Here is a 16,286-nt window from a genome sequence, read left to right as displayed (position 1 = left end):
TCTGGTATGCAGTGCTGAGACCACACCATCATATTTTCTAATGTTGTTTTTCTTCCAGCTGCTACCAAAGCCATCAGCTCCTTGTTGCTGCTTTCAAGCTTTTAAAGCACAAAACTCCGAGTCCATCCAGTAAAATGCTTCCATTCAGGCACGTTTTATGTCATTTTACAGCAGAGCAGCTCACAATGCTGATGAGAATCAGTTTTATTTATATAGTGCCAAACCACAAAAAACAGTTCCCTCATTTAATGAAAGTTAAAGACCCTACTTACAATAATAACCCTGAAAAAACCACGGAAATCATGTGACTCCCCATGTCAAACGGTGCTGCTGAGAGGTTGAAGTCACAGGAACTCTTCTTCACCTTTCTGCTCTTTTTATTGTCTCACTGATCTGCTGCACTCTTCATCTCCTCTGCCCTGGTTACATTTAAGTAAGCAGCATGTATAAATATGTAAATATTAGGGGTGCAACGATACGCAAAATTCACGGTTCGGTTCGGTTCGATACTTTGGTGTCACGGTTCGATATTTTATAGATACAAAAAAATGTTCATGCTTTTTAATTTGTCATTTATTAAAATGATAAATATATATTTTAACTCAAAAGCACAGTTTTTAAATTTAATGTTGCTGAAACAACAAAGTAATAAAAAAATTAATGAATCTATCTGATCGGGAAATCACTCATCTTTGGAAAAGAGAGTTTATTACAGAGAAATGGCTCTTTCCAAAATAAAAGCTAGACTATACGCTTCTTCTGGGCTATATTCTCAGCAGCATATTAAACATATCAGGTCCCCATAAGGAGAATCATGTGCTAACGGCTGTCTAAATGACTCGGGTAAAGTTTGTAGCATGCTTGTTGTTTTTGTCTGCTTCCACTTGTCTTTGCACTAGGATGACGTCGGAGTAAATGTGCAGTTATATTCGTTGTGTTCCCACTAGTGCTGTCAGCGTTAATCTCGTTAAAATGACATTAACGCCATAACGCGGCAAATCTCCATTAACGAGTTACCGCGGATCGCCCCGTGTGTGGGGCTGGACGGCGTCAACAGGTTAACGAGCTAACTGGGCTAACCTACTAGTTCCCACAAATTGAGCATTGCGTGGCACATCCGACATACTGTTTTACTTTTGTCCATGACGCACTTACCATCAGGGTCATGCTTCACATGAAAACCAAGATAGTTCCAAATGCCAGATCTGAATGAGGGTGGGGGAGGTTCAATTTCGGGTAGCATTGAGGCAGTTGCCATGTTGCAACGAGCTTAGCTTCTGTCTTGCTAGCTTGCGCTGCGCTAGGCGGATAGTCGAGCGCAGATCCACTGAGTGCTCAACACAGACAGCATCGTCAGAAGAAAAGTTGATAAAATAAATTAAAAATGTTGTATTGTTCGACATATGCGTACTGAACCGAAAGCACTGTATCGAACGGTTCAATATCGATACATGTATTGTTGCACCCCTAGTATATGTATATGTATATATATAAAAAAAAAAAACACCCAGCACGCCCCTGCGGGCGGTTTATCCTTCAAGCTCGGGTCCTCTACCAGAGGCCTGGGAGCTTGAGGGTCCTGCGCAGTATCTTAGCTGTTCCCAGGACTGCGCTCTTCTGGACAGAGATCTCCGATGTTATTCCCGGGATCTGCTGGAGCCACTCGCCTAGCTTGGGAGTCACCGCACCTAGTGCTCCGATTACCACGGGGACCACCGTTACCTTCACCCTCCACATCCTCTCGAGCTCTTCTCTGAGCCCTTGGTATTTCTCCAGCTTCTCGTGTTCCTTCTTCCTGATATTGCTGTCATTCGGAACCGCTACATCGATCACTACGGCCGTCTTCTTCTGTTTGTCTACCACCACTATGTCCGGTTGGTTAGCCACCACCATTTTGTCCGTCTGTATCTGGAAGTCCCACAGGATCTTAGCTCGGTCATTCTCCACCACCCTTGGGGGCATCTCCCATTTTGACCTCGGGACTTCCAGGTTATACTCGGCACAGATGTTCCTGTACACTATGCCGGCCACTTGGTTATGGCGTTCCATGTATGCCTTGCCTGCTAGCATCTTGCACCCTGCTGTTATGTGCTGGATTGTCTCTGGGGCATCTTTACACAGCCTGCACCTGGGGTCTTGCCTGGTGTGATAGACCCCAGCCTCTATGGATCTTGTACTCAGAGCTTGTTCTTGTGCTGCCATGATTAGTGCCTCTGTGCTGTCTTTCAGTCCAGCTTTGTCCAGCCACTGGTAGGATTTCTGGATATCAGCCACCTCCTCTATCTGCCGGTGGTACATACCGTGCAGGGGCCTGTCCTTCCATGATGGTTCCTCGTCTCCCTCCTCTTTCTTGGGTTTCTGCTGCCTGAGGTATTCACTGAGCACTCGGTCAGTTGGGGCCATCTTCCCAATGTATTCTTGGATGTTCCTTGTCTCATCCTGGACTGTGGTGCTGACACTCACCAGTCCCCGGCCCCCTTCCTTCCGCTTAGCGTACAGCCTCAGGGTGCTGGACTTGGGGTGAAATCCTCCATGCATGGTAAGGAGCTTTCTTGTCTTTATGTCAGTGGCTTCTATCTCCTCCTTTGGCCAGCCTATTACCCCAGCAGGGTACCTGTATATGTATATATATATACATATATATACATATACATATATATATATATAAAACTTCACAGTTGTGTCACTTCCACTTTTGTGTTTTCCTTAATTTTGTTATTACTGTCCACTTACACAGTTTCTGTGATTGTGCTGTATTTAAATATACTTGATTTATTTCAAAATAGTCTGAGATCAGTTCGTAGTGTCTTCAAATGTCCACTAGATACCACTAATACTCAGTGAACATAGACCGCAAAGTCATATACAAAAGCTTCAATCACCCATCCGGATCATTGAATCAGGTCAGGTGTTCCATCACTTTCATGATCACAGGTGTGTAAAATATGCATGCAGACTGCCTCTACAAATGTTTGTGAAAGAATGGTGTGCTCTCAGGAACACCGTGAATGCCAGCGTGGTACTGTGACGGGTCATGAAACAGAAATTTTAAGCTAGAATGAGACAGTTGTGTGTTGGTACTGCCTCCTCAGTGTGCGTCTGGATCGTGTTTAGTTCTCGTCTTGTTTGGTTGGTGCTATTTAAGTTGTTTTCTTGTTTTACTTTAGTTTGATTTCTCTGACTGTCATAAAACCTTCATCTATTTCTGATCTGAAGTCCAGAGTTCAGAGTTCACAGTGTTTGATTTCATGTGTAGTTAATCATTTCTTCTTCCTGATGGGATCATTTGTCCTTTATTTCTTTGTCGTTCCTGATTGTAGAGCTGAGATAAACATAAAGCACCACTTCTGTTTCCTTCTTTCATTTGCAGAAGAACGTGTCTGCATGTGTTTCTGAGTAAAGTGTGCAGTGATACAAACAGCCTGGTTTACATGTGAACACTTTAATGACAGATTTAGAGCTCAGTGCAAGAATCTGAAATAATAACACACATGTACATTTCAGCCTTTGTGCAAACGCACAGTTTCACTGAGTTTTGTTGGTCTTTGAAACAATAATGGTCTCTCAGATTAATCACATCCATATATATCAGGCGCTGTTTGTTTCTTAGTGCAGCTGTTTGTGTTGGTGGAGGTCAAAGGTGTGTTCAGTGTTTCCACAAAAACTCACAGGAGTCTGTGACGTGTCATAAAAAGGTTCTGGCTCAGGCTGAAATCAACACATTGCCACCACAAACTTCATGTTGGTGTGTGTGTGCAGTGTGTAGCATCCATGCTAACATAAACTCACTGAAGCACCAAAGCTTCATGTTTCCGTTTTATTGTGTTTGACTCATACAGTTGCTCCGAGCTGGTTGTAAATGATGGTCATGTGACAGGACTTTGAGCTTTCTGGGTGTCGCTGTGAACCTGGAGCAGTTACACTACGAGGAGGCTGAACGTCCTCCTCTTTCCTCAGAAGTGATCTGTGGCCGGACTTCATTCCACAGATGTGCTTTAACAAAGTGTGAAGCTGAACTCTGAGCTGTGACAGTGAAGCAGTGTGAGAGTGTCAGTAGATGATCAGCAGAGGAAAGTGAAGCTGCTGTGAGCTGATGTCCTGAAGGGCTTTTAAAGAGTCTCTGAGTTTGACAGGAACATGAAGATGTTTGTGGTGTTTGTGATCCTCCTGCACGGTAAGTACACCTTCCTCTCTCTGCTCTCATCATCAGCTTTTCTTTCATCTCTCTCTCTTTAATGTGTTGAAGTGCAGCAGGAGGAGATTTCCATCAAACAAATGTCAAATTTTACAAGAAGTGGAAATACCACATAAACTTATGAGTTAATATCTGAAGCTGTGAGTGTTATAGATGCTAGTATGACTGACATCTGTAACATTCATGATGAGATCAGAAAAATACATAGTCCTGATATTGAAATGCACAGAAGATGTGATGTGTGCATGGCTATCAGTGAAACTGCCAGAGCAAAGGCTCGGTGCCTTTTAGAAGAAGATGGTGATCCAAATAGTATACCCTGGCCTGATTCAGAGTCCGTGTTTGACCGTGTTCATCCAGCGCTTCTTCAAGGATCACATATACGTCAAGGTCTATCTCTGGGGTGTCAAAGCAATCATCTCTGGTCACATTACAACAAAGACAAGAAGCTGCAGCTGAAGTAGCAGCTACGGAAGAAGTCATTAAGATAATAAAAACAGCATCAGTGTGAGGACGAAATAAGAGATCTTGAAGTTGAAGATGCAAGGAAAATAGCTCAATTTCTAACAGAGAGCACCTCAATAAAGACAAGGTTAGAAGAAAAGAGAAAGGAAGTGGAACTATTGAAAGAATTGCAAAAGCATAATGCAGCACAAGCAAGATTGAAGGTGTATGCTGAAACAACCCGTTCTCACTCCCAAAGCGTAACATTTTACGCTAGGTGACAAATCGTCACCATATTACGTTTTCGGCTACCCACCACGTTCCTAAATGACGACCTCGGAAAAAGAGGAAATATGAGAACCGTCTGGACTGAACCTACACATGTTCGCTCTTTTTCTTCAAATCGCTTACAAACACGCTATTTAACATCATTAAAGTCCTGGTTAAGGTCAGGAATAAGGTTATGGTCAGGGCTAGGGATAAGGTTAGGTTTAGGGCTGAAATACAGGGCTGGAATGTCTACTACCGCGGGAGCGTCATTGCACTGGATTCCAGCAATAACCCGCCGCGTACCATAAGAACGCCGAAGGTCTCCTTTCGCGTTCCTCAGGAACGCCGCGGGACGTGACAAAACGTCGACATGTTACGCCTCGGGAGTGAGAACGCTCTGGCTGAAAATGTGAAAAGTGAGAAAGAAGAAAAACCTTCTGTTCATTCCCAAGTAAGACAAGATAGTTCCTTCCTGCAACCAAGCTTTCCAAATGTGAACTTGAAACCATTCATCCCCGCTCAAGTTAGCGCTCTGTCCTGACAGGAGATGCTTGTTGAGCAATGTATTCTGGTACTTTGCAGAGCAATCAAAGACAACGGATCTGTCTGGCTTCTGAGGATGGTAGACGCCATGGTGAGGAATGTACCACGCTGGTTGATTATTTAGCTGAGCCTCTGGCACTTTCTCTGCATCACCTCTCTTTATGAGCTCTTGCACGTAATCCTTGTAGTAGCGATCGTCTTTTCTCAAGCGCCTTTCTAGAGATCAACATCGAAGATCCAAAACTCAAAGTCACAACAGTATTCGCAGCTAAGGCAAAAGAAGAAAAATCCATTTTGGAACGTCTGGAAAAATTCTCAGATTGGATGAGAATTGTGAAAGCAATAGCAAGATTAAGATGACGTGTAAAGTATGTAAAGAACCCAAAATTAATGTCCAATGAAAGTACTACATTGGAAGAAAGGAAAGAAGTGGTGGGAGGAAGACTTACAAAAGCATCAATCCATCCCAACATCAAACATCCAGCCATTCTGGCAAAGAAACATCATGTCTCGCACCTGCTCATTAAACATTTTCATGAGAAGACGCATCAGCAAGGCCGAGGGATGACAGTAGATGAGCTAAGGTCCAATGGCATATGGGTAATTGGCTGCAGTACTGAAGTATCGTCATTTATATACAAATGTGTCAAATGTAGAAAGTACAGGAAAGGCAATCAAGAACAAAGGATGGGTGACCTGCTACCAGAAAGACTGGAAGCTACCCCTCCATTTACATACAGCGGTATGGACTGCTTCGGACCATTCTGTGTAAAAGAAGGGAGGAAAGACTTAAAGAGATATGGACTCTTGTTTACATGTATGTGCTTGAGAGCTATACATATAGAAGTCCTAGATGATCTCAGTACAGACTGTTTTCTCAATGCACTCCGTTGTTTCATAACAGTACGTGGCAATGTAGGTCAGCTGCATTGTGATCAATGCATCAATTTTATCAGTGCAAGAAACGAAAGCTTCTAACGCAAGCAACTCAAGAGAAGGTCAGAGAGCTGGGAATAACTTTCGTTTTCAACCCACCTGCTTCTAGCCACATGGGAGGAGTCTGGGAGAGGCAGATTCGGACAATAAGAAATATTCTGAAATCCATTCTTGACCAGTCAGCTTCAAGATTAGACACTTCATCATTGAGAACGTTCATGTATGAAGCCATGGCAATAGTTAATAGTCAACCACTAACTGTAGAGTCTATCAACGACCCTGTAGAACGGGAGCCGTTGACACCCAACCATATTTTGATGATGAAATCAGCAGTGATCTCATCACCACCTGGAGAATTTGCTAAAGAAGATCTCTACCTCCAGAAAAGATGGAAACCAGTACAGTATTTGGCAAATGTATTTTGGACTAGGTGGAGAAAGGAATATCTGTTAAACCTGCAACACAGAAGCAAATGGAATAAAACCAGAAGAAATGCAAAAGTAAATGACATTGTGTTATTACAAGAAGACTGTCTTCCAAGAAACCAATGGAAACTCGCTAAAGTTGTGGAAGTTCAGGAACTCCAGGAGCTGACGGCAGAGTCAGAAAAGTTAAGCTTCTCATCACTGACTCTACTAGAGACAATAAGGGGAAGCACACAACTAAGACGATTTTAGAGAGACCCATACATAAGACTACACTTTTACTTGAAGCAGAGTAAAGACTAAACATTATGTTTATTGGTTAACCTTTTATAAATTTCATTGTTGGGTTAAATTCCTTTAGGAATTTAACCCAACAATGTGTGTTCCTAAATTCCTTTAGGAACACACATGTTACACTCCCACCATCAAGCTATCGCAACGATAGCTTGATGGTGGGAGTGTAACAGCTGTTGAAATGTTAGTATTTGACCACTAGGCAGAGCTCTTGTAATGATAATGTAATTAACGCATTTTATTTTGTATGTTTTATTTTTGTGTTGAGCATGTTAACATTTTCCTATTGCATACCGGATTGGTGTACTGTTAATTTGATACATGGAAAATAATCGGTTAATTTTGTAAGTTTAAGGTAAGGGCAGAGGTCACTTCCTGTTTTTAGAAAAAAGGCCAGAGAAGCTGCTCATGGTGACGGTCTAGCCGTGTGAATGTCAAAGAAGAAAAAACAAGTCCTAAGTTCCAAATACACCGGTTTGTCCACTTGCAGGCCAAAGTGGTATGTTTGTTTATATTTTGTGAATTTTATATCGCAATATGTTTTAATGCTGAAATACAATTTCCTTGTACATTTGTATTCACCAGTTCTACAGTGTACCTGTGTACGTTAAGAGAAGCACAGTAAACATCAGTACAGAAGAACTCTCGTGTTTCTCTTGTATGTGTACAAGCCGGCATAATGCAAATGTACTGTTTATAAGATTGGGAAACCTGCAGTCAGCTGAGACTGAAGAAGTAACTTGGATGAGTGACGAAAGGTTTCTCTCACTGAAAACGCTACGTCCAGATGAACAGAATCAACTTTTGAGGTCTAAACTTGATCTTTACCTCAAAGTCACACATGGAGTCTCTGTCTGTCCTCAGTTTCCCAGCATGCCTCAGCTGCTTTGGAGATGTATGAGGGGGACTCATTCCACCTGCCCTGTGAATTTGACACTTTCGATTTGAGTGACCCCACAGTGGTGTGGAGTCGCTCTGACGTCAGTCCTTCAACTGTCCACCAGCGTCAGCTTCAAGGAGACGAACTGAAAGATCAAAACCAGCGTTACAGCGGCCGAACATCCATGAAGACTGACGCTCTGGAAACTGGAGACCTCAGCTTGACCCTGACCAACTTCCAACTGTCTGACAGCGCCACCTACACCTGCTCCATCAGAGACCCTATATTTGGCTACGAGAGACTAGGAGATGTGCAGCTGCAGGTCAAAGGTCAACAACAAACACATGCTGTAGACAAATCTGACATCACTCAGATAAAACGTTATTACTTTAAAACTTTACTTTAATAAGAAATAACCATGTTACTCTAGGCTCTTTCACACAAGTATAGGCCTGTTCAGTAAATTCACTAATTACATTCCGTCAAAGGTCAAAAGTCTTACTTGTCTTTATGTTTCTACACAGAACGGTTTCCATCCTGGGCCAAAGCTCTCCTGGTTCTCCTGGTTCTTCTTGTGGTTTCTGGAGGTCTTTTATTTCATTTCCGGCACCATTTTAAGTCAGGTTAGTCTTTCCTACAACACCTACCCATAACCCTTTTGGCCAAACCAAAAGAGTGAGTGATCGGAGGCTGTGATCACCACACACTTATGGTCCCAGAAGTGCAATGAGTCCAAGGCTTAACTGAAAAAAATGGGCGCATCAAAGTGTTGGATGTTGTTTTATGCAATAGTCAATTAAAAGCTTGAGCTCTTGAACAAGTCTCCTGGAGAGGGGCTAAACTTTGTCTCAGTCTGGAGTTGCCCTTGGTGAGAGGTGGCAGGCTGAGGTGGGTAACTTAGCATTCCCTCAGTTTGCTGCCTGTATGTTGAAGTTTTTCCCAGTGGATGAGAGAGTTTTCTTTTTCTCTGCGCCTTTGGGTCAGGGATTGGGACCTGACTGTCGTCTGCACTTATGTGCCAAACGACAGATCAGAGTACCCGGCCTTCTTAGAGTCTTTAACTGTATGTAAATTATGTCAATTTGTTAATTTATTGTGTTATGTATGTTATTTCTTTCTTTCGCCTTTAAGTGACAAAAAAGGAGGTTAAGAAAATGTGCAAAGAAGCTAAGAGAAGCCGTAAGATAAATAAGTCATAAGGAAGATTAAATAAGTTGTTTCATAGTGAAAGGGAGCTGCAAAGAAGATAAAGAAGAAGTTGGGAATTGTTTTTCGTTAAGTTTTTGTTTCTAAAGCAGACTCCTCTCACAGTCATGTGCAGCCAGCGTGGCACATTTAACTGTGTTCTGTTTATTGCACATTTGTTAACTTTATTTTAAATTTTTGTTTGTTGTATTTATGTTTGATCATTCTGCGCATTTATGTAATGACAGTTTGACGGTGGATTTTATAGTGAATTGATGGAGAAGTGTGACGGAAGAATAAATCCATCTGTAAACAAAGAACCGTGGTTTAATGTATTACCTGAGTCAGACTTGGTTCACCTAAACATATAGTGAATGTCCACAGGGAATGCCTGGCAGAGGCCACAGTCAACAAGATCTTCAACTCTCACCTTCAAGAGCACTCCAAGGGAGACTGGGGACATTAAGTCCAAATGGTCTGGATGTTCAGCACCTGCATTGCTGAAGCTGTTGCACTAACCTGCAGCCACAAGGTAGCTGGTGGTGGTGGCAACCCCAAAACCAGATGGTGGACACCAGAAGTGAAGGGAACCATCAGGCTGAAGGAGTGCTATCAGGCTTGGTCAGCCTGTTGGACTGGGATCAGTCTATACAGTGGGGCAAAAAAGTATTTAGTCAGCCACCGATTGTGCAAGTTCCCCCACTTAAAGTAATGACAGAGGTCAGTAATTTGCACCAGAGGTACACTTCAACTGTGAGAGACAGAATGTGAAAAAGAAATCCATGAATTCACATGGTAGGATTTGTAAAGAATTTATTCGTAAATTAGGGTAGAAAATAAGTATTTGGTCACCTCAAACAAGGAAAATCTCTGGCTCTCACAGACCTGTAACGTCTTCTGTAAGACGCTTTTCTGTCCCCCACTCGTTACCTGTATGAATGGCACCTGTTTGAACTCATCATCTGTATAAAAGACACCTGTCCACAGCCTCAAACAGTCAGACTCCAAACTCCGCCATGGCCAAGACCAAAGAGCTTTCGAAGGACACCAGGAAAAGTATTGTAGACCTGCACCAGACTGGGAAGAGTGAATCTACAATAGGCAAGCAGCTTGATGTGAAAAAATCAACTGTGGGAGCAATCATCAGAAAATGGAAGACATACAAGACCACTGATAATCTCCCACGATCTGGGGCTCCACGCAAGATCTCATCCCGTGGGGTCAAAATGATCTTGAGAACGGTGAGCAAAGATCCCAGAACCACACGGGGGGACCTGGTGAATGACCTGCAGAGAGCTGGGACCAAAGTAACAAAGGTCACCATCAGTAACACACTACAACGGCAGGGAATCAAATCCCGCAGTGCCAGATGTGTTCCGCTGCTGAAGCCAGTGCATGTCCAGGCCCGTCTGAAGTTTGCCAGAGAGCACATGGATGATACAGCAGAGGATTGGGAGAATGTCATGTGGTCAGATGAAACCAAAGTAGAACTTTTTGGTATAAACTCAACTCGTCGTGTTTGGAGGAAGAAGAATACAGAGTTGCATCCCAAGAACACCATACCTACTGTGAAGCATGGGGGTGGAAACATCATGCTATGGGGCTGTTTTTCTGCCAAGGGGACAGGACGACTGATCCGTGTTAAGGACAGAATGAATGGGGCCATGTATCGTGAGATTTTGAGCCAAAACCTCCTTCCATCAGTGAGAACTTTGAAGATGAAACGAGGCTGGGTCTTCCAACATGACAATGATCCAAAACACACCGCCCGGGCAACAAAGGAGTGGCTCCGTAAGAAGCATTTGAAAGTCCTGGAGTGGCCTAGCCAGTCTCCAGACCTCAACCCCATAGAAAATCTGTGGCGGGAGTTGAAAGTCCGTGTTGCTCGGCGACAGCCCCAAAACATCATTGCTCTCGAGAAGATCTGCATGGAGGAATGGGCCAAAATACCAGCTACTGTGTGTGCAAACCTGGTAAAGACCTATAGTAAACGTTTGACCTCTGTTATTGCCAACAAAGGTTATGTTACAAAGTATTGAGTTGTATTTTTGTTATTGACCAAATACTTATTTTCCACCCTGATTTACGAATAAATTCTTTACAAATCCTACCATGTGAATTCATGGATTTTTTTTTTCACATTCTGTCTCTCACAGTTGAAGTGTACCTCTGGTGCAAATTACTGACCTCTGCCATCATTTTAGGTGGGGGAACTTGCACAATCGGTGGCTGACTAAATACTTTTTTGCCCCACTGTAGGTATTGACAGGCCAAGCAGAACAGTGATCAGGCAGGGGCTGAAGCAAAAACTTGGGTTTGGGAAGAGTTCGGAGAGGCCATGGAAAAAGCCTGGAGGGTGTGGTCACACTCTTCAGCCTTCCTCGGAAAGTCTATGCCAGGGTGCTGAAAAGGAGAATCCGTCCATTAGTCCAACAAAACAATGGTTCTCAGCTGGAAAAGGGTGGAGTGCCCACGGCACTATTCAGAGAAAGTGGAGAAATTAGCTTTCTCTGAATGGTGGCTGGTCTCTACCTTAGAGAGAGGGTGAGGAGTAGAGCCACTACTACTCCACATAAAAATGGAGCCAGTTGAGTTCCTGGGGGAGACCCATGGCATGTCAGAGAAATTATATCTTTTGGCTGGGCAGTAATATTTAGTGACATCACTAAACATTAACTTAGGCTGTCTTAAAGAGACACCACACATTTGTTATTGTTACACTGAGGAGAGGGAGGCATAGGCTTCTCTGCTTTGCCTGCTGACACCACAACCTGGCCCTGAATAAGCAGAAGAAAATGGATGGATGGCACCAAACTACAACAACAGTAACCTCAAAGTGCTTTATATTGTAAGGCAAAGACCCTACAGTAATGCAGAGAAACCCCAACAATCAAACAACCCCTATGAATAATTACTTTAGCAGCAGTTTGATGCAAAAACTCCCTTGTAACCAGAAGTTACCTGCCAGTAGTTACAGTTCCTTTGGGGACAAAATGCCTGAATGTGGTCATCCACCTTTAATACATAAGTAGACTGGTGCATGAAGTTAAGCAAGGAATTCCTTCGTTGCAAGTTTATCTTGAATGTATTCACTCAAATAATGCAAACTAGGTCCCGCAAAGGGCCCTTTTATCCCAGCGAGTCTCCTCTGCCAGAATCCACAAACTCAACAGCGAAATCAGCCACACTACTCCTCCTCTGTCAGAGTGTCAGCAGTTTTGTGAGCAAGTCAGTGCTAGAGTATTTATCAAAAACCTGATTTAATTTTTCCAGAAAATCCAGAAAAGTTATATTCATGTTACCAGCCAACATCTCCTTGGCCACATGAGCGCCCTTCCTCTGATCAGGTTCACAAGGAAAAATAATTTAGGATTAATGAGTAAGCACTAGATGACATTGAGTGTGTTAGGGTGCCTGAGTCGTTCAGTCAAGTTTTGTTTTTATAATATTTTAAGTCTTGTTTATTCATTTTTGTTTTCTCTGTGCTGTGCGACTTGTTCCTATGTAGTTATCTGTATTTCTAGTTTAGGTTGTCTGGTGTTTGATCCTGTTCATGCCTGGTCTCGTCTCTGTTTGTCTTGGTCCTGCATCTGTGTGTCCTGCCCTGTTAGGTCCGTCTTGTCTTTGTTTCCCCTTCCCCCAGTCACGTCTCTGTGTTGCTCCCTTGCCTTCTCTTCCCTTGTTCCCCAGTAGTGTCTCTGTCGCTCCTGCCTTTGCCTGTACATAGTCGGCCTGTGTCTCTGTGTGTTTTGCAGCTTTTAGAGACACTTGTTCTGTGTGTACTATGTTTAGCTGTGCTTCCCCTGTCTTGTCAGTTGCTTATGTTCAGCCGTCTTCCCCAGGCGTTTCCTCCCTGCCCTTAATCCCTCTCATATATTTAGAGTCTGCATCTCCCTCTGTCTGGCTGTTCCTTGGCGCTCCGTGGCTGGAGAGCGCCCTCTTCACAGGATCCGTGGCTGCTGCATTCATTGCTGCATTGTTCTTTTCTGCCTTGAAATATTCTCCTGAGCTGGTCCAATATCTGCTTATCCAATATGCGGTTTAGGGCACTCGGAGATGTAAGTGGCTAAAGGAGTGGATGCACTAATGAAAAGTGCTAAAAAAAATTAAAAGAGCTTGTTTATCATTTAAATGTGAGCTTGTTCACCTCTGAAAGATGAAGCAGAACTGAAACACACATAGAGCAGGAAAGAGGGAATGGGAGACAGAGAGAAAGACACAAAAGCAAGTCAATCCAGAAAGGGAAGGGAAGCATGTGACAAGGAAGATGAGGTCATGTGACCATCACAGCTACAGCTGATTTTTTCATGTTGTGCTTTGTTGTCCTTTCAGTTTACAAGGTCGAGGTGGATTCAGGGGTGGAGTCTGTCCAGCTGCCCTGCAAGACCGCAGTTTGTCTGCCCAAAGACGCTAAAGTGGAGTGGACTGATGGTTACAGGAAAGTCCTCGTCTATGAGAATGGTTCTGACCAGCCTGAAGAACAGCATCCATTTTACAGAGACCTAATCAGAATGAAGAGAAACTTGCTGAAAATTGGAGACCTCAGTCTGACCCTGAAATACCCCACAGTCACAAACACCTACACCTGCACCATCTACAGCCGGGAGGGAAACATCCTGCTGAAGAAAGAAGTGCTGCTCAGTGTCAGAGGTCAGTGCTGTAGATACAGGTCAGCCCTGCGATCTGAGAGAGAGTATCCTGAGAGAAAAGGCTCAATGCAATAGCTATGTGTACAGAGGGTTTGAATATGTGACTTACTGAAATTTTGCTTGCTCAGACTGTTTGTGTTGTTTTTTTTTTTTCTGTGTTTGTGTCAGGGGTGTATGTGCATTGTCTTATTTTTGTTTTAATGTCTAAAACTCAATAAAAAAGTGATTATTAAAAAAATCTGCACACCCTGCACAGATTAGGGCTGCAGTGATGGGGATGCTCTACCAGTCCATCATGATGAAGAGAGAGCTGAGTATGAAAGGGAAGCTGTTGATTTACAGGTTACTCTACATACCTACCCTCACATTTGGTCACAAGCTCTGTGTTGTGACAGAAAGAATAACATTTCCACGTCTCCTTCATGATGTGACAGTGTCAGAGCTGAATGCACTTGTAGAGCATCATGTTTTTATGGCTCACATTTAAAGTGTTGCAGCTCTAATGTACAGCTGTCATATTAGAAATAGAAGCAGCTCTGATTTTAGTGCTCAAAGAAATCTATGAAGTGATGAATTCACACATGAACAGTTTTCTGCAGCGTTCCTCTCGGCCTTATTTGCAGCTCCACTCTTGTTTTTGCTCTAATAATTATTTCTCTCCATGAGCTGTTTCTCTGCCTGAAGGAGGCGCCACTCCATCGCTTCATTTAGTGCAGAACAAGAGTCACATGATGCTGCTCTGAACACCAATCACACTTTGTACAGCTCATGTTGTGTTTGTTGTCCTCTCAGTGTGTCAGGTGGAGGTGGAGGAGGGGGCGGAGTCTGTCCAGCTGCCCTTCAACACCACACAAAACCTGCCTGAAGATGCTGAAGTGGAGTGGAAATACTATGAGTCTGGTGAAGTCTTTAGCAAAATCATTCATGTGTATGAGAACGGCTCTGACCAGCCTGAAGAACAGCACCAGGATTACAGAGACCGAACGAAGATGAATGAAGACCTGCTGAAAACTGGAGACCTCAGTCTGACCCTGAAACAGCCCACAGAGAGAGACAGTGGGAGATACAGGTGTAGAGTCTACAGTGAGAGGATCTCCAGATTCAAAACAGTGCTGCTCAAGGTCAAAGGTTTGTTTCTCTCTCTCTATCTCTCTCTCTCTCTGTGTGTGTGTGTGTGTGTGTGTGTGTGTGTGTGTGTGTGTGTGTGTGTGTGTGTGTGTGTCTCTGACTGTCTTGTGTCTCCTCTGCAGGGAGAGTTCAGGTCCAGGATCAAACAGGGGACATCAGGAACAGAAGCAGCTCCATTGATCCGACTCCTCTGATGGCTGATCAATCAGTTTGATCTGTGTGTTCTTTGATTATTGATCAGTGATGTCAGAGTGGAGTCAGTGTGATGTTGTTGTTGTGTGTTTGAGACTTTTAGTGTCCATGAAGGTCTCTGCTGCCGTAGATCCTCTGAACTGTGACAGAGGTCTCACTCTGGAGGAAACTCTCAGCACTTTCCAGCAGCTCCTCCATCATGGAGGACGTTCCCTCACTGTAACAGGTGGAGGAGAGAGGAGAGGAAGCACAGGTGGATCCTCTGAGGAAGAGGAGCGTTCCTACAAACCACATGATCACATGACCAGAGGACAAGCATGTGCAGAAACACATTAAAGTCAGCCTGTAAACACGTTTGTGTAAATTCTAGCCGTGTGTTTCTGTTACATTCAAATAAAAGCAGAGAAAGCAGAACAAATGCTGAAGCTGTCTGTGTGAAATAAAGGAGTTACAGTACTCACACACACACACACACACACACACACACACACACACACAGTAGGGGTGGGTTTTAATAATCGATTTTTCAATTAAAATTGATTTTAACTGGAATAAACCGATATCAATTCATTAAATCTGGAAATCGGTGCTCACACAGACAAGTAAATTTTGCCACGTTTGAAACGTCAAAGCGGTTAACAGAAGGTAACCATCATGGCTACTTTTCTCTGTATCTATGAAGCGCCTTGAGGCGACTTTTGTTGTGATTTGGCGCTATATAAATAAAATTGAATTGAACTGAACAGGACATTTTGATATTTTGAGGGTCTTCCTAGTTCTGTTTTTGAGATACACCAATTTTTATACTGCATGAAAAATTTAAATAAATATTATAATGCAAATTTGCAAAAAAACCCAAAAAACAGCATGTGCATCAAAATACACTATTACAAGCAGTGCAATATGACTTCTGAGCATATATAGAAAACCTTAAAGGCAAACATGACTTTTAAAAACACCAGTATAGGCTTATAAGACCCCCCCCCCCCAAAAAAAAAACAAAACAAAAAAACTACATTTTCCGTGAAAATGACGTCACTTCCATATTCGGGCATGTGATGGTGGACATGTGATAGTTCATGCTGATGGTTATTCCAACGTAGGAAGTGTTACGAACAACGACGACCGTGGCTCAGGGGGTTGGG

The 16,286-nt window shown here is 43.2% G+C and overlaps 1 protein-coding gene across 1 annotated transcript; it reads left to right on the top strand.

Moving 5' to 3' along the window:
• Window positions 1–3,981: 3,981 nt before the first annotated feature.
• LOC146634235 (uncharacterized) lies at window positions 3,982–15,478 on the top strand. Its single transcript, XM_085375870.1, has 7 exons — window positions 3,982–4,174; window positions 7,972–8,316; window positions 8,512–8,610; window positions 13,505–13,822; window positions 14,614–14,726; window positions 14,772–14,949; window positions 15,072–15,478. The coding sequence occupies exons 1-7, from the start codon at window positions 4,138–4,140 to the stop codon at window positions 15,161–15,163; spliced, it is 1,182 nt and encodes a 393-aa protein (XP_085231996.1). The 5' UTR covers window positions 3,982–4,137; the 3' UTR covers window positions 15,164–15,478.
• The last annotated feature ends 808 nt before the right edge of the window (window positions 15,479–16,286 follow it).

This window comes from Diplotaxodon limnothrissa, linkage group LG3 (assembly GCF_057381915.1).
Source record: "Diplotaxodon limnothrissa isolate DT_005_m linkage group LG3, D_limnothrissa_male_GT1.1, whole genome shotgun sequence".
NCBI classification, from domain to species: Eukaryota; Metazoa; Chordata; class Actinopteri; order Cichliformes; family Cichlidae; genus Diplotaxodon; species Diplotaxodon limnothrissa.
The sequence above is the reverse complement of the archived record's forward strand: the minus strand, read 5'-3'. Positions and strand labels throughout refer to the sequence as shown.

Excerpts from the sequence above, each read along its gene's own strand:
- LOC146634235 (XM_085375870.1), top strand. The coding sequence starts at position 4,138 with ATGAAGATGTTTGTGGTGTTTGTGATCCTCCTGCACG. Across the intron at positions 4,175-7,971 it reads GTTTGTGATCCTCCTGCACG|TTTCCCAGCATGCCTCAGCT; the intron begins GTAAGTACACCT and ends GTCTGTCCTCAG. Across the intron at positions 8,317-8,511 it reads TGTGCAGCTGCAGGTCAAAG|AACGGTTTCCATCCTGGGCC; the intron begins GTCAACAACAAA and ends GTTTCTACACAG.